At 30.6% G+C, this 26,162-nt stretch overlaps 1 protein-coding gene and 1 pseudogene across 1 annotated transcript; both read right to left on the reverse strand.

The window, feature by feature from the left end:
- Positions 1-7,329: 7,329 nt before the first annotated feature.
- On the reverse strand, positions 7,330-8,235 carry LOC122597566 (protein ALP1-like). Its single transcript, XM_043770144.1, has 2 exons — positions 8,001-8,235; positions 7,330-7,862 (listed from the first exon to the last, which is right to left on the reverse strand). The coding sequence occupies exons 1-2, from the start codon at positions 8,233-8,235 to the stop codon at positions 7,330-7,332; spliced, it is 768 nt and encodes a 255-aa protein (XP_043626079.1).
- Positions 8,236-12,787: 4,552 nt separating this feature from the next.
- LOC122597567 lies at positions 12,788-16,852 on the reverse strand (annotated as a pseudogene).
- Between the last annotated feature and the right edge of the window lie 9,310 nt (positions 16,853-26,162).

A 26,162-nucleotide genomic window follows, 5' to 3' on the forward strand; every position in this document is an offset into this window, starting at 1 on the left:
TCTTTGTTATCTTTAATTCTCTCTTTATTATTAAATATAATGTGAATTAATAATATTAATTATATTTTATTTTACTTTTGAAACGTAATATACTAAATTATACAAATAACCTTTGTCAAATAAAACCAATTATATAGTATCATAATCATAATAAACAATTAATGTATAGGTAATTAATTTAGATGAGTATGCATATATTAGAAGTTTGAGAATAAATTAGATATATGATATGGTTTTGAAAGGAAGGTCGAGAAGTTTAACATACATTATCTTAACTAACCATGTTTATAAGTACTCTCGTCAAATAAATTCTCAATTTTAAAAAAAACTTTACGTTCAAAAAAAAAAAAACTTTTATCATCGAGAAATTTGAGAATAATTTATTACCCAGACTGAATATGTGGTTTTTAATTTTTGGTCGAACCCACATAACTTTTTTTTACAAGTGCAAATTGAATATCATAATGGGTCTAAGACTATATTGTTGTGACTGGGTGCTAGAGAGCCCCTACATCCAATACCTCGTAAGAGGAAAACCCTCAAATAGTCCGACCAAATGCCCAATAACATATTAGGGGAAACCTTACACTCTAAAGCTTGAATCTCGATCTCTCCAAATTTAAGTCTTCATGAAAAGACTTGCTTACCATTAAGCTATTAACCTAATGGTGTCTAATCTATAAAACTAGATCAGAGTTAATTTATAACTCGTTTTTATATTCAGTTTCATAATCAAATTAGAGTATATGTTTAACTATATAAATTATTATTATTTTTATATAAATGCATCTTTGTTATCTTTAATTCTCTCTTTATTATTAAATATATGTGAATTAATATATTAATTATATTGTATTTTTTTTTTTAAAAGTACTCATAATATATAATTATACAAATAACCTTTGTTAAATAAAACCAATTATATATTATCATAATCTTGAATATATATTAAAAGAGAAACTTAAATTAGAAAAATTAAAAATTTAGACCCTACATTGAAATTCATCTTTTATTTCTAACCATAGGATCAAAATGCTTACATCATCTTTGACTGGACTTTTAGTCAAAGACGATTTTAGTCCTCCAACTTTCATTACTTTTAGGTAATTCATTTAAATGAGTATACAGGTATTTCAATCGTTAAGAAATAAATGCTATAAATGTATGATGGCAAAATTGATATATTAAGTAGAAAGTTTCAAAATAATGAATAATCAGAGGCAAATAAGTTTAGATATTTTTAAAATAATATATATCTATACTTCTTTATAAAAATTATCACACCCTCGTCTTTAGAAATAGTTACATACGAAATTACTAAATTACCATTAATAAATACGCACTATGAAAAAAGTTTTTATAAAATACTAAATTTGTCCTTAAAGAATTAATTTACACTTTAAACCTTTATATTAATAATTAACATTTTAAGCTCTTATCTTTTAAAAAATTTCCACCATCACAATTACATCAATTAAAATTACACCACTTGACACCGCCACCACCACCAATAGTACCATTACCGACACCACTAGACCGCCTTCCTCACCACCGCCGCCGTATTGCGCGGGTACCATGCTCGTATATATATATATATATATATAATATGGGGGACAATCAAATAAGAACAACCTTAAAATAAGAACATTGAAGTGTCGTATTTCATATCATTTCCCACGTGATTTTAGTACCGTTTATTCGTAGTTTTTATAGTTTTATATCCAACTTTCGATGCTTTGATATAGTGTTGAGTGTTTTCAAGTTGGAGAATGATTATTCGGATAAATTGGTTGATTTCGATGACCCATGGAAGGAGAAAGGTTCGGTTGGAATCAAGTAAAAGAAAAGGAAAATGAAATCTGAAGCTTGTAACACCCGTTAGCCAAGTAACGGGCTTTAGGAGTGTCTTTTCTGTAATGTACTGTAATTTCCGTTAGTTATTGTAACGGGCGTTACACGGAAGGACTGACGGTGCAACAAAATTATGACGACCGTTAGAAAAAGGACTAAAAGTGTACAGAATTGCAAGATTGACCCGTGTAACGGCCGTTACACTTCCTAGCGGCCGTTAGTCTCTAAAATCCTACATATAACATCTTTAATTGCTTATGGACGGGATTATTCACCTTTTCAGGAACTGGAAACCCTAGAAACACCAAAAACGAAATGGAGGCTTTTGGAGGTTGAATTCTAATCATCCATCGTTCAAGATTATCAATACTTGTTTAACGATTCATTATTGCTTTCCGAATTCATCAAGTTTGTCGGTACAATATGATTTCTTTTAATATTGATTGTGTGTTTTTAGTTATCATGAGTAGTTAAAAACTTCATCATTCATCTTGATGGAGTGAGACAATATGTAAGATTGCATTATTTTATTAATTCAAGTTGATTTCAATTATCGTTGTGTCGAGATTTTGATGATTTAATTCCTTATTAATTATTATTTTGATATTGGTGATATATATGTTCTTCGTTAGTGGTACTAGTTGAACATGTATGTGATTTCAGTTAATTATCTATAATCAATTGTCACTAGTTCATGGTATGATAGTGAATGTCATTTTAATAAAAGGAGTTATTTTGTAAACGTGTTGTATAGCGGTTGGTGATACCACGTTCTCTTCGCATAGACACAATTGTTAATTTGATAGTCAAACAAACTAGTTGGTTAGGGAAACTGTTTTAAGCATTGGTGGTACCGGCTTTACAAAGGAACTGATTAATTAGGTGATTAAAATGATTTTACAAACGTTGGTGGTACCAGTTTGTGTCTTTATTTTGTCACAATTATCTTTGTCAACTTAATTGAATTTGAACCTCATTTATGTGCAATCTGAACATGTTGTCGAGCGAAATCAAGATAGATGCCTTTTAAATTATTGTTTTAAAACAAACTCTCTCTTTTGCGATTAATCCTTCGGGATTACTAACCACTTTCTAACTATCTGCAAAGTGACAACTCAGTCACAAAACCCCTTTATTTTGAATTACTTTATTTTAACAATTGCTTACAAAGTCCTTGTGTTCGACCTGGTCTTACCTTTATTCTATACTATATACGGTTAGGTCCACTGCCCATAAGTTTGTAGTAGTCGATAATTAGGTATTTCTAGTTTATAAATTTTTAAACTCAATTTTACACATCAAATACGGTGTGAACACTTAAAAACTACATTTTGATGCATTAAAAGTCCATAAAACTAACATAATGTATAACTAATTATCATTATTTAAGTGTTTAACAACACATTGGCGTGTCAAAATCGAGAAAATCATGTTTTTTGTTTTGTGCATACATCTTGGATGCATATTCATCCAAATGATGCATCCAACAAAAAACGTAATTTTTTCGATTTTGACGGCTCATTGTGTTGTTAAACACTAAAATAATGATAATTAGTTATGCACTATGTTAGTTTTATTGACTTTTAATGCATCAAAATGATGTTTTTAAGTGTTCTCACCATTATTATTCTAAGAGTGTTCTTACCGGATATATATAGACTTTTCTTATTTTGAGAACCATTTTTTTTGCAAAACCATGAAAACTCTCAAATTATGTACTGGATCACATTTTTTTGTTCATTCACATGTTAAATGATACAAAAAAATATGTTGTAGAAGAAACTTTTTTAGAAAATCTTCAAAATAGTATTTTGTCAACTTGTGAATGAATATTTTCAAATTTTCGTTCACATGTGATCAAACAGGTATATTTAAGGTTTTGAAAAAAAACTTTATTCTGCAACATATACGAGTATTTAAATAATGTTTCACATGTGAATGAACAAAAAAACATATAATCCAATACATAAATTAAGAGTTATTAAGGTTATTACAAAAAATGGATTCTCAAAATAAGACCCCCATATATATATATATGTGTGAGGGGGGGGGGGGGGAGTGGATATAAGGTTGTCTGACACCTAAACTTAGGTGTGAAACTCTTCACATACTAATTTTCAAATATTTTTATTTAATAATAAATAATTAATTGGGCCCCCTCGAATTTTATGGATTAAAAAAAAATATGTGTGTGTTACACTCAAGCTTAGGTACCTAACAACCTTATATTATTATCGTCATATATATATATACACATTGATATACAAACTTAAAGGGTGTTTGGTTGGGTGTATTAAGTGGTAAAGAATGAGATTGATTATTATTAATGATGTTTGGTTTGTTATACACTAAGCAATCATTACCCATCTCTATACATAATAAAAGATAATTGTGAATAAATCATCAGTTTGTCTAAATATCTTACTCGTATTTGGTAACTCTAAATTTTTTTTAGAAAATTATATCCTTTTTCATTAAATAATTTATGACATCATTATAACATTAAAACTAAATTATTTAATTTATTATATAGCTTTTAAATTCTTATCATTTACTTTAATAAATATCTTTATGCATATTCTTAAAATGTTTATTTTCGATCAACATGAAAAAGTTGAATTAATTAATTCACATTTTGTTATTTCATGAATATATATATATATATATATATATCCATTATATATATATATATCCATTATCATTTTTCTTACTATTTAAAAGTTTTTAAACAACTCGGTTTACACTCGAATTTTTTAGCTAATTTCTATATAATAAACTATTACCCACTAAATTAGAGATAATAAAATTAGGTAATGAATAACCTACTAGTTAAACATATATTATGTAACTTTCTGAATTATCCCCCTCACTTTAATACGGTTGTAACTTCTTAAATAATTTGTTTATAAATTTTAATATATCAAATATATAATCTAGATAATAAAATACACATTTTAATCATGATGAAAACTAACTATGTACGTGTATAATATACTTCTTATATTATATAGTTTAGTTACTAGATTTTAGACCCGTGTCCAATACTGGATACGGAATTTACGATATTAACAATATTAGATCTTCATTCATTTAAGTCATAAAAGCTTACAACTTTAAAAAAACACGGTTTTAAGTGTTATATTTTGCAAGTTGTAGTACAATAATCATAGGTTCCTCATTGTCATTATTAGCCTAGACATATTGAAGAAATGTTTGCCGTAGTCATTCCACAAGGCACATGCTATATATAATAATTTCTCCATTATAATATATTTTTGAAACAGATGTACTCATAATGTGATATTATTAGGAAAAATAATTAAGAATTAAAATATAAACATATTTGTGATCCCGAACTTGACATTCAAGTATATATATTTAATCATGATGCGCGTTCATAACACGCATATGTTTATTTTCAATCACTTTGTTCTATGATAATATGATAACAATTAGGATTAATTTTATATTCTTTGATAACAATTAGGACTCTTCTAATATTTGTTAATAAGTTATTAGGTTTTCAAAAAAAATTTTGTAGAAAATCTTTCATATGTTAAATTTTTTTTATTTAATTAAATGATTGTAAATTTAAAAAAAAAAAAAAATTCAAGTTGATGACTAAAAATAATTATAAATTAAGTATTCAGGGCTAAAAAGTATAAATTATTAATGAAAAATAAAAAAATGTAAATTAATGAGACTTTTTATACAAATTAATATAAATATTAATATAATAATATATTTGGATAATGATTATTAGGAGTTTTAATTTGTAGTTTATCTAAATGATGATATCATCAAAAGTCAATTTGATAAAATCGAACGATGTAATTGGTTAATTAGTCATTAGTTCAACTGTCTTATAGTATATTTGATGAAATCAAACGATGTGATTAGTTAATTAGTCATTAGTTCAACTGTCTTATAGTATATATTAAGATTAAGATAGTCATAATTAAATTAGTATAATATCTTAACATTAATGTAAACATTCATAAAATTAAAATCGAGAAACATGATTTTTTTTTTATTTGTTGTTATAATATAAAATATTAATAATTCATAAATATTTTTTAGATAAACAATATAATTTAGTTAATTAGCATTTAATTGCTACATTTATTTACCGAGCAACATTAATAATAAAAAGAATATACTAAAGAATGCTCATTATATTTTTTGGTATTTGTTTTGTCTTTTCCATTATCATTCTTTAACTTAACCAAACAGCCTCTTAATATTTTATTAACTATTACATCAAATACATTGACATCAACAACAAACATAACCATTTAGTATGCAGCCTCTAGCCCTCTACTAGCCATCAGCAGTCGCCAGACTTTTTTCTTGTATATTCTCACATCTCCGTGTATTAGGTTTTTTAAGTTACGTATATCAATATAAAGATTAAAATATTGTAAATATTTTGTATATTTGACACATGTGTAAATATAGTATAAAACTTAAATCATTATTTTCAAATTGACCAAGATGATATAATACCTTGAACTTTCAATTTACCTCGTCTATGTACTTTCATCAAAATCTATCATTCAAAACAAGACAATATTTAAAAGGTCATAGGAAACTTAAATAAACTACTGATATTACCTATTGTGAAAAAGTGGCAAAATTTTATTAATTATGCAAAGGGTGAAGATCACCTCAAGTTGTTTTCAAATTTAGGAGCCAAATTAAGAAAATATTGACTATTGAATTAAAATTAATGGTTAAGAGTGGAAGATAATCTTTTGATCTTAACCTTTAATTTTTAAAAGGGTTAAGATTTTAAGGAACTTGAGGGAATCCTCTCTTGCATGCAAACGGCTTAATTCTAAGATAAACTATAGTTATTGATTTAAAAATCTATATATAAACCATGATGATGACAATGTCATATTTGTATAATCGTCTAGCTATAAACATATATACATATAACATACTACGAGTAATATGTTATTGTTTAAGAAAAAAATTAATAAGTCAACTGATTTCGCTAGTAGTATGTCGTAAACTAAAGCTTATATATTTCAATATTTGGCATGTTGCATAGCAGTTTGAAATTATTCTATGTCACATAATCTCCACGATCACAATGAAAACTCTTTGAAGTCTAATGGTTAGACTAGTAGGAGTAAGGGGTTCTTGAGATGGGGTTCTCTTGCACTTTTTAAGCCATGTAGGAGCCATGTAGGATTGTATCAAAAAGGCGGGGTTCCCTTTGAGCAAGGGGTTCCCAAGGTAGGTATTCTTGATTTTTTATTTTTTTTTGTTTTTTGTTTTTGTACTTTGACTTTCACTTTATTACCATTTTTTTTTTGTTTTTCCAGTTCACTTGCATACATAATAACTTAAATAACTTTATAAAAAACAAATAAAACATAAATAAAGTTCTTAATTAATACAAACATAATAACCAAAGTTCTTAAAAATAACATACTACGACATTATTTAAAAAAAAAAAAGACAAATAAGCTACTCATCGTCCGAATTAACATACTCGTTGAGATCCAGGAGGTCCTCGTTATCAGGATCAAAGTCATGTGGTTGGGTCGACCAAAGATGATCAACCAAGTCCGCCGTCAACATATTGTGTGTTTCTCGGCTTTTAATAGTATGGCGGTTTTGAATTCGTTCTTCGAGTGGAGTCATTTGTTCCCAATAGCCCGGTACTAGAGAAGGTTCATCCGGATTGTAGTCTTGACATATGGCCTTGTCCTTGTCCTCCAATATCATGTTATGCAAGATGATACAAGCATAAATCACGTCTTGCATAAGTGCCTTGTCCCAATACTGAGTCGGATGATTAAGGACTTTCCATCTTTTTTTCAACACACCAAAAGCCCTTTCTATACCCTTACGTGCCGCCTCTTGCTTTTTCTTAAAAAGCTTTCTCTTTTCGTCAATTGGATCGGTAAAAGTCTTGACGAATGTAACATACTCGGGGTATATCCCGTCGCCTAAGCAGTACCCTCTCTCGTAGAAGTTACCATTTGCATAAAAAGATGCTACAAATTAGAGTTATTAGTAAATAACTATATAAATTAAACTTATTAGTAAATAACTATATACATTAAACTTGTTAGTAAATAACTATATAAATTAAACTTATTAGTAAAAAAACATATTATTAAATGAACTAATACCTGAGGGCGCCAAACCGAATATAAGATCTTCAAGCACATGAGATGACTCGAATACGTTGATGTCATTATAAGACCCTTGTGGCCCAAAGAAAGCATTCCAAATCCATAGATCATACGATGCAACCGCTTGAAGAATCAACGAAGGTCTATCTATGTCCCCCCGTGTGTGGGTGCCTCTCCACGCCGTGGGACACATCTCCCATGGCCAATGCATACAGTCAATACTACCAATCATACCGGGAAAACCATGAACTCTTTCATGCACATCATATATACGCTCAAGATCAGTCCATGTTGGTCTACGTAGGTATGTACGGCCATACAATCGAATTACACCTAATAATATAATACATATATATAGAATGTTAAGTAATAATATATAACATACATATAACATATTAACTAATAATATATAACATACATATAAAATATTAACTAATAATATATAACAAACATATAACATATTAACTAATAACTAATAATATATAGCATACATATAAAATATTAACTAATAATATATAACATACATATAACATATTAATAACTAATAATATATAACATACATATAAAATATATAGCATACATATATAACATATAACATAACTAATAAATATATTGCATATATATAAAACGTACCACTACAAAAATGCCCAAGCGCCTCCCGTGAGGTCCTCTCCGCCATTTGCAAATACTCGTCAAGCAAATCGCTCGTCACGCCGTACGCTAGTTGTCGAATTGCGGCCGTACACTTTTGAAGTGCGGTAAAACCAAGCTTTCCCGCGGCGTTTACCCTTTGTTGAAAATATCTATACTCCCGTTTCATGTTGCCAACAATCTTTAAAAACAAACCCTTATGCATTCTAAACCGCCGTCTAAATTGTCGCAGGGTGTAAGTCAGTTAATCCGCAAAGTAGTCTCGCATCAAGTTTTCTTGTGCCTCTGCGCGACGACGTACAAGAACCACCCTTCTAGTAAAACGCGGCCTCTCTTCTTCTTCCTCCTCCTCTTGCGCGACCCTCATGGCTAAGGTAATGGCGCCAACAAGGGCACTTTCGACGGCATCATCATAATCTTCGGAACCGAACGAATCAAAAGAGGTCGACGATGATGAAGACGACATTATAGTGGTGGAGATGATAATATGGTTATGTGAATTTTAGTATATATGTTGTATGTTGTATGTGTGTTTTATAAATATAAAGAAGATATATAGTGTATATATATAGAGAGAAAGTAGAGGTAGAAAAGAAAAAAAAAAAAAAAGGTCAAAGTTAACGTTGGAGTGGGGAAAAAAAGAGCCGTTGGCTCGGTTACATAGGCAAGGGATGCGCGTTCCTGAGAGGACTGGGAAGGCATTTTTTTGGCCAGGAACGCCGGCTGGGGCGGTGTTCACGGCGTTCCTCGGCATTCTCGTACACTTTTTCAGAGAGTAACGCCTTGCTCCTAGCAGTCTTAATAACTTCATAAATTATCGGCGGTTATTATGAGGTAACATGCAAAAACAGAAGGAATGTACGTATATTGTCAAAAGTGCAAAGTCATTGAATTAATTAATGGATAGCAATTTTTATATTATTTTTTTTTGAAAGGCAATTGTTAATAAATAGCAACTGCCCCTGGTTAATCAAACTTCATATCCTTTTATGGAAAGGCTGAGGGTTGACTTTCTATCAGGAGAGTATTAATTGGACAAGCGTGGAGGTCAGATCTTAAAATAGAAATCCAAGCAACTGTACACGTCGGGGACCCAATACCCTTCGCTTCAGAAAAAAAGTCAACGGATTTATTATTGTTTTTGACCCAGCTCACACGACCAAAGTTTACTCTAAATTTAGAGGATAATCTATAAAATGAAATTTAGAGTTGTCACTAATTAAAAGGGTGGGAAGAACATCAACCGATCGGCACCTCGATCCATGTATGGCTTACATCTAAGATAGTTAATTGTCTAGTTTTAGTGGTGGTGCCCAAATTTATGTTGCTCTCTGTTTGTCTTTGTTTTCTGTTTGTAATTCACTTGCTCCCTTTCCTGTCTGCAACTTGCAGTTTCAATAAATGGATAGCAGATTTGCATGGTAATTACTACTGATATATGAAGTAATGTATATAGTCATAGTTGCATGCCGAAAAGCTTTGTACATCAGTGTTATATTTATATTATACTTTCTCGTTCCGTGTTCTAATTTGAATATTCAAAGTCTTTATTTTTAAACATTGACCTTAGATAAAATTATGTTGTGTTATATAAAACTTGATAAAATTAGTTATACGATTAAAAAAACACGTTTAAAACACAATCAATTCGTATAACTTTTAACAAATATTATCTAATAATACAACAAATAAAGTTATTTAAAGTCAAAGTTATAAATGTTAGACTTTGAATATTCAAAACATGACATTTCTAGTGGGACGGCGAAAGTATGAGACTTCATGTATCAGTTTTATCACCATCTAATGAGCAAAGAGCTTATCCTATTTATTTACCTGAATTATAAGAGTACTTGCGCAATGAGACAACGATAACAACGGATGGACGTGGTAGCAACAAGTGATGGTGGTGGTAATGTTGGCAACAGTAACTGATGGTGGTGGTGGTAAGGAATAGTGTAGTTGTGTAAGTTATTAATAAAAAAAATGAGTAATATGATTATTTTAGAAGTTAAAAGTAGATGTTGTAAATTACTCGTAATTCGTTAAAGACTTATTATAAATATTTGTTTTACATTTAATTTGCCTTTAGATTCAATTAAGCGTGCCTAATTAAAAGTTGAACATATGCTAATGGAGGTAACATGGTGATTGAAATACGGCGTAATCAAAATTGATGGTAATAACATCCAGAATAATACTAGCATACTAGATTTTAGACCCGTGTCCGGGATTTACGATATTAACAATATTAGATTTTTATATATTTAAGTCATAAAAGCTTACAATTTAAAAAAAACACGGTTTTAAGTGTTATATTTTGCAAGTTGTAGTACAATAATCATAGGTTTCTCACTGTCATTATTAGCCTAGACATATTGAAGGAATTGTTTGTCGTAGTCATTTCACAAGGCACATGCTATATATAATAATTTCTCCATTATAATATATTTTGAAACAAATGTACTCATAATATGATATTATTAGAAAAAATAATTAAGAATTAAAATATAAACATATTTGTGATCCCGAACTTGACATTCAAGTATATGTATTTAATCATAATGCACATTCATAACACGCATATGTTTATTTTCAATCACTTGTTCTATGATAATATGATAATAATTAGGATTGTTTTTATAGAAAACATTTGTTAATAAGTCATTAGGTTTTCAAATAAATATTTTTTTGTAGAAAATATTTCATATGTTAAATTTCTTTTATTTAATTAAATGATTATAAATTTTAAAAAATTTTCTCAAGTTGACGAGTAAAAATAAATATAAATTAAGTATTCAGGAATAAAAAGTGTAAATTATTGATGGAAAACAAAAAAAATGTAAATTAATGAGACTTTTTCTACATATTAATATAATAATATATTTGGATAATGATTATTATGATTTTTAATTTGTAGTTTATCTAAATGATGATATCATCAAAAGTTAATTTGATGAATTCGAACGATATGATTGGTTAATTAGTCATTAGTTCAACTGTTTCATAGTATATATTAATTAGTATATATTAAGATGAGTAGGTCTCCAATGATTACAAAGGAAAATATATGGGCGCATTAGATCCCTTCCTAATAGCAAATACGGAGTAAATAACTAAATATTATTGAAAAACATATTTTCATTTTTCAATTGGACTAACATATTTTCATTTTTTAACGTTAATATTTGACATTTGTAAATGGTTTAATAGTTGAGAAAATGATATAATTTGTTATATTATTAGTTTTCTTAAAAAGGGACAGAGTTTGAATGAAAAATTGATTTTATAGCTAAAAATTAGAATTCTGACTTTTTTTTGTTTTTTCACTGACTAGTTAATTAACTCGGGTTCAACCCGGACATATTAATAAAAAGTTTACAAAAATTCATCATTGCGATTATAGTTGTGATAAAATTATTAGAGTTTTTTTTTAAAACAAAAAACATTTGTTATACAAAAATTACGTCATTAAATAATAAAAATAAAATAAGTTTTAAGAAGGAAACTATTTATGACATCATAAGTAAATTAAACAAAAAAGAATTAAACTTTAAGAAAAAATGTGAAGGTGACACGTAAGCTATTTTTGTAAAACGTTTATGTCATAAGAATATTCTTTTATTACATACAGAGATAGAGATAAAGATTCATACTATACGATCATAATTCTGTCACATGAAAGATACATTTAACTTTCTAAAAAGTTTGTTACATATCGTGGGCTAAACATTTTGTTCACCTTTATCGTGAATGTTCGACTAAACCAAGTTTTTTTGACCCCGATAAGTATTCAACCAATGATACTTTTCAAATGTCTTTCCAAAAGACTAACAAAGACCATTGTGATTGGTGAAACATTTTTTTCAACTCATTGTACCTTCTTTCCTTGTGGTTTTGTTAGTTTTACAATAAGAACAATAATAATTGCAAAAGTACTTTTGATTATTATTGCAAAACGACGCCTTTTAAATCAATTTTAATATTTTCAATAGTAATTTTACTTGATTGATAGATATGACATTTATGTATAGTCTACTTGTTTTATTTAATTACAATTATTTAAGTGTATAACCACTATAGTTTAATCAAATATATCAACGAGCTCATTGATCTAACATGTTTTGTTTTTTTCTTTAAACATGATACATATGCCCCAGGAGAGCTGCTTTTGCTAAAACTTGAGCAGTTTCTTGAAAACTCGCTTCGGATATGAAACTTTGAATATTCATAGAAGCTCTTGTTATTCCCAATAAGACGGCTTGGTAACAGATCGCTTCTTCCAAAGCGCGCCCCATTCGTTCCGCTCGCAACAATTCAATTAGTTCTCCGGGCGAAAAAACATTAGACATTTCATCTTCTGAAACCAATACTTTTGATTTTATTTGACGTATAATAATTTCTATATGCCTATTATGTATCTGCACCCCTTGGGATTGATAAACCTTTTGAACCTTATTAACCAAAGAGATACGACTTTGCACTATAGTTAGCTCAGCACCGATCAGGAATGCCCAAGGAATTCCAAGAATTCTTGTTATACATTTGTTCCAAGTCTCAATCCTCTTTTCGAGATTCATCGATATTGAATCAATCGAACGCACTTCTAACACCTGTTCTACTTTTGGAAGACCTTGCGTTATATCACCAGATCTTGATTTTTCATATATAAATGTAACTAATGTATCTCCTTCGCAAAGGATTTCCCCGTAATGTCCATGAACAGTTGCTCCTGGAGTAGCCAAATAAGGCTTAGCTGATCATATTACCACATAGTCAACTTGAAGAATTAGAATTTGACCCGATTTTAAATGCGGTCCTTTTTTGGCTATACATACATTTTCACAAAGAAACTGCCCAAGACTAACGATTTTAATGAAGAAAATACCAATTCAAATTGAATGGATTCAAAATGATGTTACTGCACGAATAGGGATTAGAGACTTTACCTTTTTCATCCAGTAAATAATATTTAAGTATTTGAAAAATCTATTTTAAATTGTCAAGTTGCAAATAGTTAGTTACCAACATTTTGTTATGGGTTATTAAATCGGAAAATAAATCAAAATTATAAATTGGAAAGCCTGTTCCTAAGGGGCCCAACGGATTCCTAATTGGAATTCGGGGGTCCTCTTTGATTGATTCTTTTATCACATTGGTAGATTTTACATCGTTGAATGGGCTTGTTCGAGAACAATTGGATGATGACAAAATTATCAAAGATTGAGATTCCTTATTTCGATTTAATAACGTATGAATAGTTCCTTGATTTGGATTAAGGGATTCTTGAATCCTTGCCTTGGAATAGGAATAAATGGAAGAAAACGGATTGACATTAGCGCGATCTGGTCGATTCTCAAAGATTAATCCTGAACCCGACAAATCATTTCTTTTTCCGGTATACAAAATAGGTGACTTCGCTAAGTCGATTCGTAGAAAATCTCTAATTAAACCATTTGTCCTTATTTCAACAAAGGAAGCACAGGCCTTTTCGATCTTTTTGTCTTGGTCCCAATTCAACACTAAACAAGTCCGAACTAATTGAATACTTGTGTCCCAAATTTCAAGAATAGGGTCGTAATAAAGGATATAGTTGACAACTCGAAGTTGTAGATTATCACTTTCTTGCAAGAGATCCGGTGGGAAAAGTCTTCCTAATTTTATACCATCCGTTTTTTTATATGGGATTACAGGTTGAACCAAAACAAAATATTTTTTTTCATACCTGGAAAGTTTCATTCGTTGGATATAGAGCCAATTTTCCAATTTTTTGTATTCTTTGGAATTTTGTTTTCCCCCTCCTGGTGGTATCAATCGGAATGCCTTGTTTGTCTTTATAGGAAAATGGATATCTCCAGACAAGATTATTAGTTTATTTTTTTCTGCTTTTTTCTTCACTCGGACCAATCCAACTACCCGACTTCTTCTATTTAAAGTGATTTGTGTATCTATCCCAATAATACTATTGTGTCGTACCATTATGGAACAAGATTCGGCCAAAATGTGGACTTCCACGGGAATAAAAAAAAACGGATTTACTTCCTTTTGGTATTCTGGCCAAAATACCTTGACTCCTCGATACCTAATCAACTCCTCTTCATTAACGATTGAATTCAGTTCTCTAGTCTCATATTTAGTAAGTCCCGAGCTCTTTCTTATATATCGAGGATCGTCGAAATAAGCAAGAATACTATTTCTACGGAGAATGCCATTTCGCGGGATTTCAATTGAGATACCTGAAGAAGGTATTAATTGGTTCTCGTCCTCTTGAATCGATTCGAGTGGGATGATGACTCTATTTCTTTGCCTCTTTGCCAATAAATCCGAATTCCCCTCGAGAACGGCCGGATTTCTGAGATTACAACGACTGGTACCTGTCATTCAATTAAGTTCTGAATAATCAGGAATCTTATCTCCTTTTTGATTTTTACCATAAAAATACGAACTAAAAAATTTGTGTCTCACTTGATTATTAGAAGAGAATAAGCGTTCATTTGATCTTGATCCTTGTGGATCGAACAGGGGCCTGGACTGGATCTCCAAGGCTCCCCTAATAATATCCATAAATGACTTGTTTTTGGTAAGAGAATATTACCATATGTGAATTCAAGTGCATGGTACACATCGGTATTCCAGTGCATTTCGCCTTCTGAGTCAGAATAAATATGTTTTCGAACCTTCTCTTTTAAATTCAAAGTGGATGTTCTCGCGCGAATCTCAGCAATGACTTGTTCTGATTCTACATATTGATCGTTTTGAACTAAAAGAAAACTTTAGGCGGAATACACACATTGTGTATAATATCTTCACTTTCAATAGTTACATACAAGTCTCTAGAACATAGAAAAGCAGGATGTCCATGACGCGTACGTGTCGGATGAACCAAATCCTCATTGAATTTTATTTTTCCATTAGAAGGGGTTCAGACATGTTCTGCAGTACCCCCTGTGAATACTCCGCCGGTATGAAAAGTTCTTAATGTTAATTGAGTACCTGGTTCTCCAATAGATTGACCCGCAATAATACCTATATATCTATACTATCTTATAAAAACATTTTGCCTTTTTTGAAAATCTTAATTCATAATTTGAAGTACTTAAAATATCTTTCTTTTTTATTCACTAATTTAGACATTATTAGCTAATATAGCTATAATACCCTTAAATCTCAATCACTTATTTTCTTCTTTTTCCTCAAATTTTAACCACTCATTTTTTTTCTCTCCTCCATAAGTCATTTTATTCATCTAATTCATTCAAAATCTTTTATCTCAAAAACTGTATATCGATAAATTATAATAATTGTATCGGTGTTCTTAAAATTTCATGCTCTTTCATTAGAGATGTCATTCGATATTCTTTCGATGAATTTTTAAATGCGAGGACGGAGCCCGTACGGATAAAGCATTTGACTATCATACTCAATGACTTATCACCTCCTATGACCTATCACCCCAACCATCTCACCGTCGCAATGTGTGGACACTTTCCCTCATATCTAATAATATCTTATAAAGCATTTTGCTTCTTTTTTTTTTCCAAATATCAATTAAGTAATTAACCTATTGAAATTAACTTCTTCTTCATTCATTAATTTAAACATCCCTACCTAATATACCTATAATAGCCTTAAATCTTAACCATTTATTTTTTTCTCTCTCCTCAAATCTCAACCACTCATTTTTTTTCCCTTCTCCATAAATAATTTTATTTCTTTAATTCATTCAAAACTTTTTATCTTAAAAACTGTATATCGATAAATCATAAAATCTGTATGGGTGTTTTTAAAATTGCATGCTTTTTCATTAGAGATGTCAATCGGTATACTTTCGATGAATTTTTAAATCTGATGGCAGAGCCCGTACGGCTAAGGCATTTGGCTATCACACTCTATGAGTTGACCTATCACCCCACCATCTCACTGCCGCAACGCACGGACACTATCTCTCGTATATATAATATTGGAACCCTTTTTTCCAATTCTCAATTAAGGAATTGAAACGCCTAATTTGTCCCTCTCCTTTATTCATTAATTTAAACAGCTCTACCTAATAGACTTAATATACCCTTAATGAGATAGTTTTCAACATAAATCCCTCAATCATTAAAATAACTACACTACCTCCTTTGACATCAATTACTTTTACATTAATCACCATTGTCGCCCCACCACCCGTCACCGCCATCCGTCGCCGCCACCATCCCGCGTCACTATCATTATCCCTGCCGCATTGCGCTGACATATGACTCGTTGTTATTAACGTATCACTCGATGTAAACTGTTTCGTATTGTGATCGAAGTATGGTAATGAATTTGAGTGCGACTTAATTTGTCTGTAAAAATAGGAGTCGTTAAAATTGTTATTTTCAGACCTAACATTCTTTGATGGTTTAGAGTATGCCTAAAATTGGCTTGTCTGATTTTTAAATTGTAAAACTCTACTTAGACATTTTTATTACAAATGAAATTTATGTAACTGTTTATGTTCCTATACTACGTATACCCATTTACGATACAAAATGAAACTGCTTAATCTTGAAAACTTTCATTTCAGTAAGTAGCATCGATACATAAAAGGAACGGTTTCATCTGAGGGTTTGACAACGACCGGAGATAATATAAACAACATGCCTAATATTAGGCTTTGATACCAAATTAGCATGTTTAAATTTTGAGACCTATTGATAATCATGTTATTAAAATCTAGCTAAACGCTTATTCACATTTTTTTTTTTGTGATTGAGATTCATTTCAAGTGTGTGTTCTTTTTCTATTTTCTTTCTTAATTACGTGTTCTACACAAGTCACAAGATATATATTAACTTAAAATTGAACTATTATTGAGGAACAGCAATTACCGTATAGAATTATTTCTTGTTGGATGTGTTATCCTAATCTTTAGGTACGTGAGAGTTTTTTCTTTTTTTGAGAATATTGGGCTGTTGGCTTGGTTAGTTGAATTGTTAATCAGCTTGAATGTGTTAACAAGCTAGCCCAAAAAGCTTAATCCATAAAGTAATATCAAAAGATGACAAGTAATGACTAATACAAATACTTCGGGATTTTTTTTGGAGGCCCAACTAAAAAGTGTTACTCGCAACCTCTTTTTTCCCATGAGGCCCAGGCCCAATATCTTTTTTTAGTTATTTTCAGGAAAATGTTACTACGTAAAATATAAGTATACTTACGGTATCTTAATATATATATACCAGTTGAACTAATGACTTATTAACTAATCAAATTGCTTAATTTTATCAAATTAACTCTCATTTATGTCATCATTTAGATTAACTATAAATTAAAAATCCTAATAATCATTATCCAAATATATTATTATGTTAATATTTATATTAATTTGTAGAAAAAAAGTCTCATTAATTTACACTTTTTTGTTTTCTATCAATAATTTATACTTTTGAGCCCTGAAAATTCAACTTATATATATTTTTAACCATCAGAAGTTTTATAGATATATATATTTTTAATCATCAACATGATAAAAAAATTTTCAGAACGACAATATTTATATATTTAGTTTTTAAAGTTATAATTGTCACTCAAATCAAGAGTTATAATTGTTATCAAAGAATATGAAAACAATCTTAATTGTTATCTAATTAGCATAGGACAGGTGATTGAAAATAGACCTATTCGTGTTATGTCCTGCATCATGATCAAATACATATACTTGAATGTTAAGTACAGGATCACAAGTGTATTTACATTTTAACTGTGATTATTGTACTACAATTTACAAAGTATAACACTTAGAACCTTATATCTCAAAATTATAAGCTATTATGAACTAAATGTATAACGATCTAATATTGATTATATCGTAAACCACGTGTCTAGTGTTAGATGGTGTTTTATGTTTGGACCTGAAGACCCATAAATCGAAATATATATATACTCTTAGATACATCTTGTACTCTTAAGTCTTGTCATATCACTAATCACTAAACAATGTTATGTGTCTATTATAGATCCAAGTGTCCAGAACCTTTGGAATAGTAAGTCCATGGTTAGAAGTTATAAACTATTCTTAGTCAAATATTTGATGCAAGTCCCATGCTCTTGGTCCTTATCCGAACATTGGAAGGGTGATGGACCGAAACTGTTGAGTAGATATGTAGAACGTATGTCCTACCATTTTGGAGAGAAAAAAAAACACGTAAAAACCATGAGATGATCAGTGGAAGTCATTGTCTTGTTTTCAACACATCTCAATTGTCATTATCAAACGTATTATATTGTTGTGTTGTGCTTTTGTATATGGGGAAACAGCATAACTAATTAACGAACCATTGGATTTATCTATCGATTAAGATGGTGTTAATTATTGCGTCAATGTAGTTATTAAGAGGCTCAATTTTGTTCTATTAACAAAGTTTAAAGCTAATATATATATAAAATTAGGTGTGGATTTAAAGAAAAGAAGTGTATTTTTGACTCTTGATCTCTCTAAAAGGTAGCTCTCTTGTGTTTGTTAGAGAGGTCATACATAAGACTAGCTAGACAATCATAGGGTCAACTTGAGGTCATCAATAAGTAAAGTGGCTGCCAACTCAAATACAGAAATAACGAATAGCAAAAGATCATGTCAAATAAAATATCATTTAAGAAAATAGTGAATCCCGCATGATGAAATAGTGGGATTTGAAATAATTAAGTATTCGTTTTGATAACTATAATCTAATGTCTATAGCTAATTAAAAGATTGTTTTGCATTACAATGCAATGACCACGTACATGATAATCAAATGTCGTGCTTTAAGAAAAAGGATCATAGCCACCCATTGATTAGGATTGGTACAAACAATATTTTTTACATTAACAAACTTTATCATCTTTATCAAAGCAACCGTACTAAACCTTAGAATCTATATCTATAATATAAGTTTATTAGTCATATTATAGTTATTTTAAGAATTAAAAAATGTATGTTGTAAATTAATTTCATTAAAGATCATATAAGTAAATGAAGTGAAAATGTTTAAAATTGTGAGTAAGAAGAGAGACACTTTAAGGTTATCAACTATTTAGTTGAAAAAAGTTATAGGTATATATATTCCGTAACAAATAATTTAGACTGAAAATATTCAAATGATCCATCAATCTAGAATTTATAGGTTCCAGTTTCAATAAAGTAAATTTGTGTAAATATTAGGTGATCTTTTGTGTAAATTTTCGATTTCGGCATAAATACTTTACTTCTAAACCCATATTGAAAGTTGGAATTTTGTATGAGAGAAAGCATAAATAGAAGAGAAATTGAGTACAAGAAAATGATGAAGTTGTTAATTATTAAAGCAGAAATTATATATGGTGTTAGTGATTAGTTTGACATAATGCAGAGATAACTCAATATATGGAAATAAATTAACTAGGTGATCGTATAGATATACATAATCCAGAGACATCACTTGAAAACTTTGTATGATGACTTTATTGGGTTATAAAAGACAAATAATTTCAATGGAAAGACACATCATATGGTACTTTTCATTGTGACAAGATTGAGTGCCTCTGCTTAAAATAACATTCACAATATATACTTTAAAAGGATTGACTCTCGTTTTTTAAACTGGTTTTCTAATTAAAATAAAGATGATATCTCATCATTATGCACTAATAATGCTACAAATAATTGCATCGCTCGACATAACACATGTTTACGTCCTTCCCATACGTCAATCATAAATAGTAACATTCACTTATCATTTTCTTCTTCTTATATTGATGGTTTCTAATGTGTTTGTTTTCACACGATGTACAATAATAATTGCCACCAAATGTGAACATTATCATGCATTTCGAAAAAATACAGTATGGAAATTAGTGGTTGCTGGTTAGGCGGTTAGGCTGTTTAAGTTTAAGGCAGAGCCCTTTTAAGCTTCAATAGTGCTTTGTCTATTTGGGCCTTCACCTTTAGATGGACCAACATGAGTTTATACTTTATTGCGCTTATAATTAAAAAATAAGTTTTGTTAAGTACAACCCTTAGGGCTCTCAGTATTAGTTAATTTGATGCATTAAAATTTGTACTTTGTCTTGCGAAAATTCAGAGGGACAGTTATTAATATATAAAGTACTACTTTTTGCACATGTAATAAGCTCTTAATGACAACCTTTAGGGTTGTCATTATCATTTTCCTTAAAAAAGTCAACAAGTTTTATTTTTTTATTTTAGTTTAATGTTAAAAATTAAAATTATATTAATAAATATGATATATGTAAAATTAAGGTTTCATGACAAGGTTTTTTTTTTTTGGAATGTGCATTTTGGAAGACAAGAAAAAATACATTTTACTTTATATAATACCCTGTTTCTTTTGTATTAGAAAGTAAAAAGAATGCTAAATACACCGATTAAATTAGTAATTAACCTTCAAGAATAGTTGAAAGGTGTTTGATCGATACAACTTAACTTATGTATTATCTTACCAAGCTAGGGCGTAGTGAAGCGGCCTTTAAAACTTGAAGCCGGCCAATTGGGTTTTGCTACAAACATAATTAAGATGATATATAGTCTTTGAATTGTAAAGATGTAGACATTATTGATGAGATGGAAATGATGACGACGTTGCTTATTACGACATATATTTGATCCAGACAGATAGAGCTTAGTTAGTTTAATTTGTAAACACGGGCTCAATTGTGAGATTTTACTTTTAACAAAGATTGCTTGTTTGAGTAGTGACGCTAACATCCTTCGTATATTAATCTTTGTCGACGTCTTGCATGTGATGTAGATTAACATATATTAACCTCGATCATTATAGCGATGTTTAAGGTAAATTTCGCTAAACACAATGAATTGCGATTTCTCTGAATCTCTAATTAATATTTGTTGTTGGCTGCCACTCATCATCATCATTCATTGTGCATGTACGTGTTTTTACTAATCACCTATCATCCCTCGTATGACTTATCACTGATCAACTACTCTTTATTAATGCCCTTAAGAGCGAAGGTTGCTTCGAATTGCAGTTTCCGATGGTCGCAGCTAAGATGGCAGGGTAGAAAGTCGGTGATGGTGGTGGAAGCGGTAGAACAGTGGTCGTCGTGGTGGTGGTGAAAAAGGGGGAGAAAGGAAAAAAAACTACTCCGTATATCGCTAAGATTTGTTTTTTACTTTTAACTTTAATCTAATTTTTAGCTGTATTTAATTACAACTCTATTGTTATAATATCAAATTATCAATTATCAAATATAGCGGTGTTGATAGCTTTTGGGTCTAACGACATCATTCCCGAACCAAAAATTCATTTTGGGCCATTATTATAGACCAATTTGATATTTTAGATTATGTGTTTATTTCTTGGGACATTGCACTTTGTTACTGGATTTGACATAACTCTTAAGGGCGTTTGGTAGGAGTGAATCATAGAGAATAAAAATGTAATAAATAAATGAAATAGTAAGAAAAAGAATGAGTATTTGGAAAGAGAATAATTACATTGTTTGGTAACAACAGAAAATGAACAAAGAAAAATATATAAAATAAATAAATTAATATAAAAATTTTTTTTAACAAAAACTAATTATAATATCATGATATAAATAATTAAAGTTAATTGTTAAATACATGATAAAAAAAGAAAAGAAAGTAATTTGATTCCATTCTCACCATTCTTCACCATTTTGTGAGGAATCATGCGAATGGAAATGATTTCCTTTTCTACCACTTTATTTCCATTTTCTTATGTCACCAAACAAGGGAAGTGATTCTCATTCCATTTTCATTCCATCCTACCAAACATCCCATAATGATTGACTAGTCCTTAAGGTGATGGCATCTCATTCACCTCACCACATACTCACCACTCACTTCCAACCAATCATGTTGTGTCACCTCAAATGCATCACTCACTCACCACTCACTCAATTTTTGTTGGCATCGTCACCACTCACCACCACTCACTACAATTTTAAATAACAAAAAAAATGGGTGGAAGAAACAAAAACAAAAACAAATACAAAATCTGTTGACAAAAAAGAGTAATTATTGTCTTGATTTTCGTTCCACGCATTATCAAAATGGTGTTCCCATCACGCAAAAGCTCCCACGAGTGGGTCGTCCCGCGTTGGCGGCGGTGTGCAAGTGGGTGGTCGGACGACTCACTACCGGGAACACCCAGCGTTGCCAACACCTTTAGAAAAGATCATACATATTTGTCAATTTAAACATTTTTAAAATATCAAATATGTATATTTTGTTAATCTTTTAGTTGATTAATTAAAAGTGCAATTATTTTGTTTTAAATAAAAATAAAACAGATGCATATATATATCTATATATATATAATTATAAGATTAGAGGTTTGTAGCTTTGATTGGTTAAAAAACAAGACCAAGGTAAAACAAAAAAATGGGGGGGATTTTAACTAACCCGAAAAGAGATGGTGGGCAGCTTTCCTTTAAAAACAAAGTGCCAAAATGAAATGTCCTCCTTCCAACTGTTAACCAGCTTTAGCCTGACTCATCTATTTTTTTATAACATTTTTTCACAGACCAATAGTGTCACTGTCATTGTCACTGTCACAAACAAGGCTGTACTAAAACAAACGAGTAATTTTGGACAACTTTTTGTTAAAACTTTTTAAAGTAATAAAGGCATTTGATTTGATGTAAAATAAGTTAACAAATACGAGTATATAACAACATCCGTTAACTATATGACCTAGCTCAAGTTTATGAAGTTAAATTTGGTCTATATTAGTAAAGTTTCAATGTCTTTAAAAAAATGTGAATATGAACAACATTAGAAATTGGAATAAGACAAGTTTAAAAAAAGTTGTCGAGTTGGAAGGGTAACATGTCATACGGTCGGAGACTAACACCAGTCAAGACGGTTCTTGGAAGTTTATGAAAGGACATGACTCGATAAACCAAAAACATAATTTTTTTTTTAAAAACCCCACTGCGCCGCAGTGGGTCGAGGACTCCCCACTGCGCCGCAGTGGGCAAAGTCACCCCCACTGCGCCGCAGTGGACCACCTGACAGCAACCCTAAAAACTCATTTCGACCATGAACAACTTGCAACCTTTACAAATCAACATGAACTTCATAAAACACCTTTTAAAGATGGCCCAAGAACATTATAGACTCAATTTGAACAAATTTACATCATTAACTAGTTTCACAACCCATGAACACCATTAATGGGTCATTTACCCATTTTGACGCCATTTTTGCCCAACATTCAAAATTACAATTTTTCAAAAACTTTACTCCTGAACTTTTGAAGAATTACAACCAAAACATCACCATAAAACCAAAATGTACCAAGAGCCAAAGGAGGGGGGACAACTAGGCATCTACACCAAAATATCGTTATTCATCCAAGAATGACCTAAATACCTTCAAGAGCTTCCAAAGTTACTTCAAGCTCTAATTCAACTTCCTTCAAATAACGACACTAGCTCCTTCTTCCGGAACTACCTATAAAAGTGTAAACAACTAAAATATAAGCAAAGGCTTAGTGAATATACTTGCATACATTTACGGATACGAAGGAGGGCAAAGTACAAGGACTTTCACATGTAACCTATGGCATCGTCATGTCACATTTACATATTCACCTTGCACACTAACAATACATATATTGATCCATATAAGCTAAACAATCATATCTATCGGGATTCTTAGGCCCCGGAGGTTCTTAGGCCTCATAGACAATGCCCCACATGGGCTTCATGCCAAATCAATTACCATGCTTGGAACATTCACATCTCATGGTAATTGACCCAACGTAAACATAAGGGTATGCAAATATACTCACCTCTTCCGGAAAAAGGACAACAATGCTAAAACGAATAAGCACAATCAAGTTTCAACCTATAATCATATCATAAATGCATAAGCTTACATTCACAACTTGACTAGTTCAACCTAGCCATTCTCAATCACTAGCCTTTCCTAAACTCAAAACCCAACCCATTTGTCATTGAGTTACTTTCATCTTTAACTATAACATTAGGTAGTTCAACCTACCATTTTCATTCACATAACAATAACTAGTAATATTCATCTTTTCTTACAAATTCAATTCATCACATGAATTTATCAATTTCATAATCAAACACATCTTATAACTCAATGACAACTAAGTTAACTAAGGAATTGGAGAAAATTAACCATAATTCATTTTCTAACAAAAACCCCCAATTTGGTTCATCCATGAACCCTAATTTCAAAAGAAAGATAAAAACTAAATTAAGGGAATTCAATACCTCAAGATTCAATGAGCTAAATCAAGACTATAGGCTACAATTTCTTTTTCTCCCCATTTTTCCTCTTGATTTTCCGCCACCACCCAAAATCACCAAAACCCTAGCTTGTAAATTTATAATATAGATGGAGATGATTAATGATTTTGCTCTTGATGAACTACTCTTTGATTTTGAAAGAATATGAGAAGGAATGCATGAAGGGAAGAAGAAAATAAGAGTGGAAGTATGATTCATACTTAAAAGAAGATGTCTGTCACTTCCTATGGGTGCCACGACCCACTTCTCAATTTGGTGGGTATTTTACCCGTTATCCGCTAAAGTTCCAACTAAATTAACCACATATCCAAAAATAAAATACTAGGAAATTAATTTAATGTCAAAACTATAAAAAAGGGATTAATTTCTTTTACCTTGAAATATTTGGGGTGTTACAGTTTACCACTTATATTTTTTTTCATTGTATTGGGCGCCGGTTGAAGTGTTAAGAAATCTTGAAAAGATTAAAAGACTTTTTTTTTTGGGTGGCAATGATGAAACAAAGAAAATGGCTTCGGTAAAATAGGAGAATGTGCAAAAAGGTTTTGAGGTTGGCGGATTAAATGTTGGCACTTTAAAAAGTGCTAATTGGGGTTTATTAGGTAAATGGTGGTGGAGATTTCATGTTGACGATGAAAGACTTTGGTGTAAAGTGATTAAAAGTATACATGGAGTAGATGGTGGGCTTAAGAGTGAAGTGACTACTAATGAGAAGAAAGGGGTTTGGAGTAATATTATTTGAGTTGGCATCGAAATTGACAAATTAAACATACCTTTCACCGTGTCATTTTCAAAAGTGTTGGGCGATGGTTTAGATACTTATTTTTGGAAAGATCCATGGGTTGGAACATACACCCTTGAATCTAATTTTAGTAAACTGTATCATCTTGAGATCAATAAGGAAGTTAGAGTTGGCGAAAAAGGAAGTTGGAATGGGGAAGTTTGGGAGTATAAATGGGATTGGTTGCGGGAAGTCGGAGGAAGGGGTGTAGGTGAACTTCATACTTTGATCAACACAATTCAACAAAAAACACTTCAACGGGATAAAAAGTATTATTGGAAATGGAATCTTGTGGAGCATGAAAAATTCGTGGTGAAAGAACTAAGAAATCTTATTGCTGACATAATTCTTAATAATCATAACTCAAATTTGGAAACAAGTTGGAATTACTTGGTACCCAGGAAAGTCGGCATTCTAATTTGGAGAATTCAATCTAAGAAATTACCGGTGATATC

The sequence above is a fragment of the Erigeron canadensis genome, chromosome 4 (assembly GCF_010389155.1).
Source record: "Erigeron canadensis isolate Cc75 chromosome 4, C_canadensis_v1, whole genome shotgun sequence".
NCBI lineage: Eukaryota > Viridiplantae > Streptophyta > Magnoliopsida > Asterales > Asteraceae > Erigeron > Erigeron canadensis.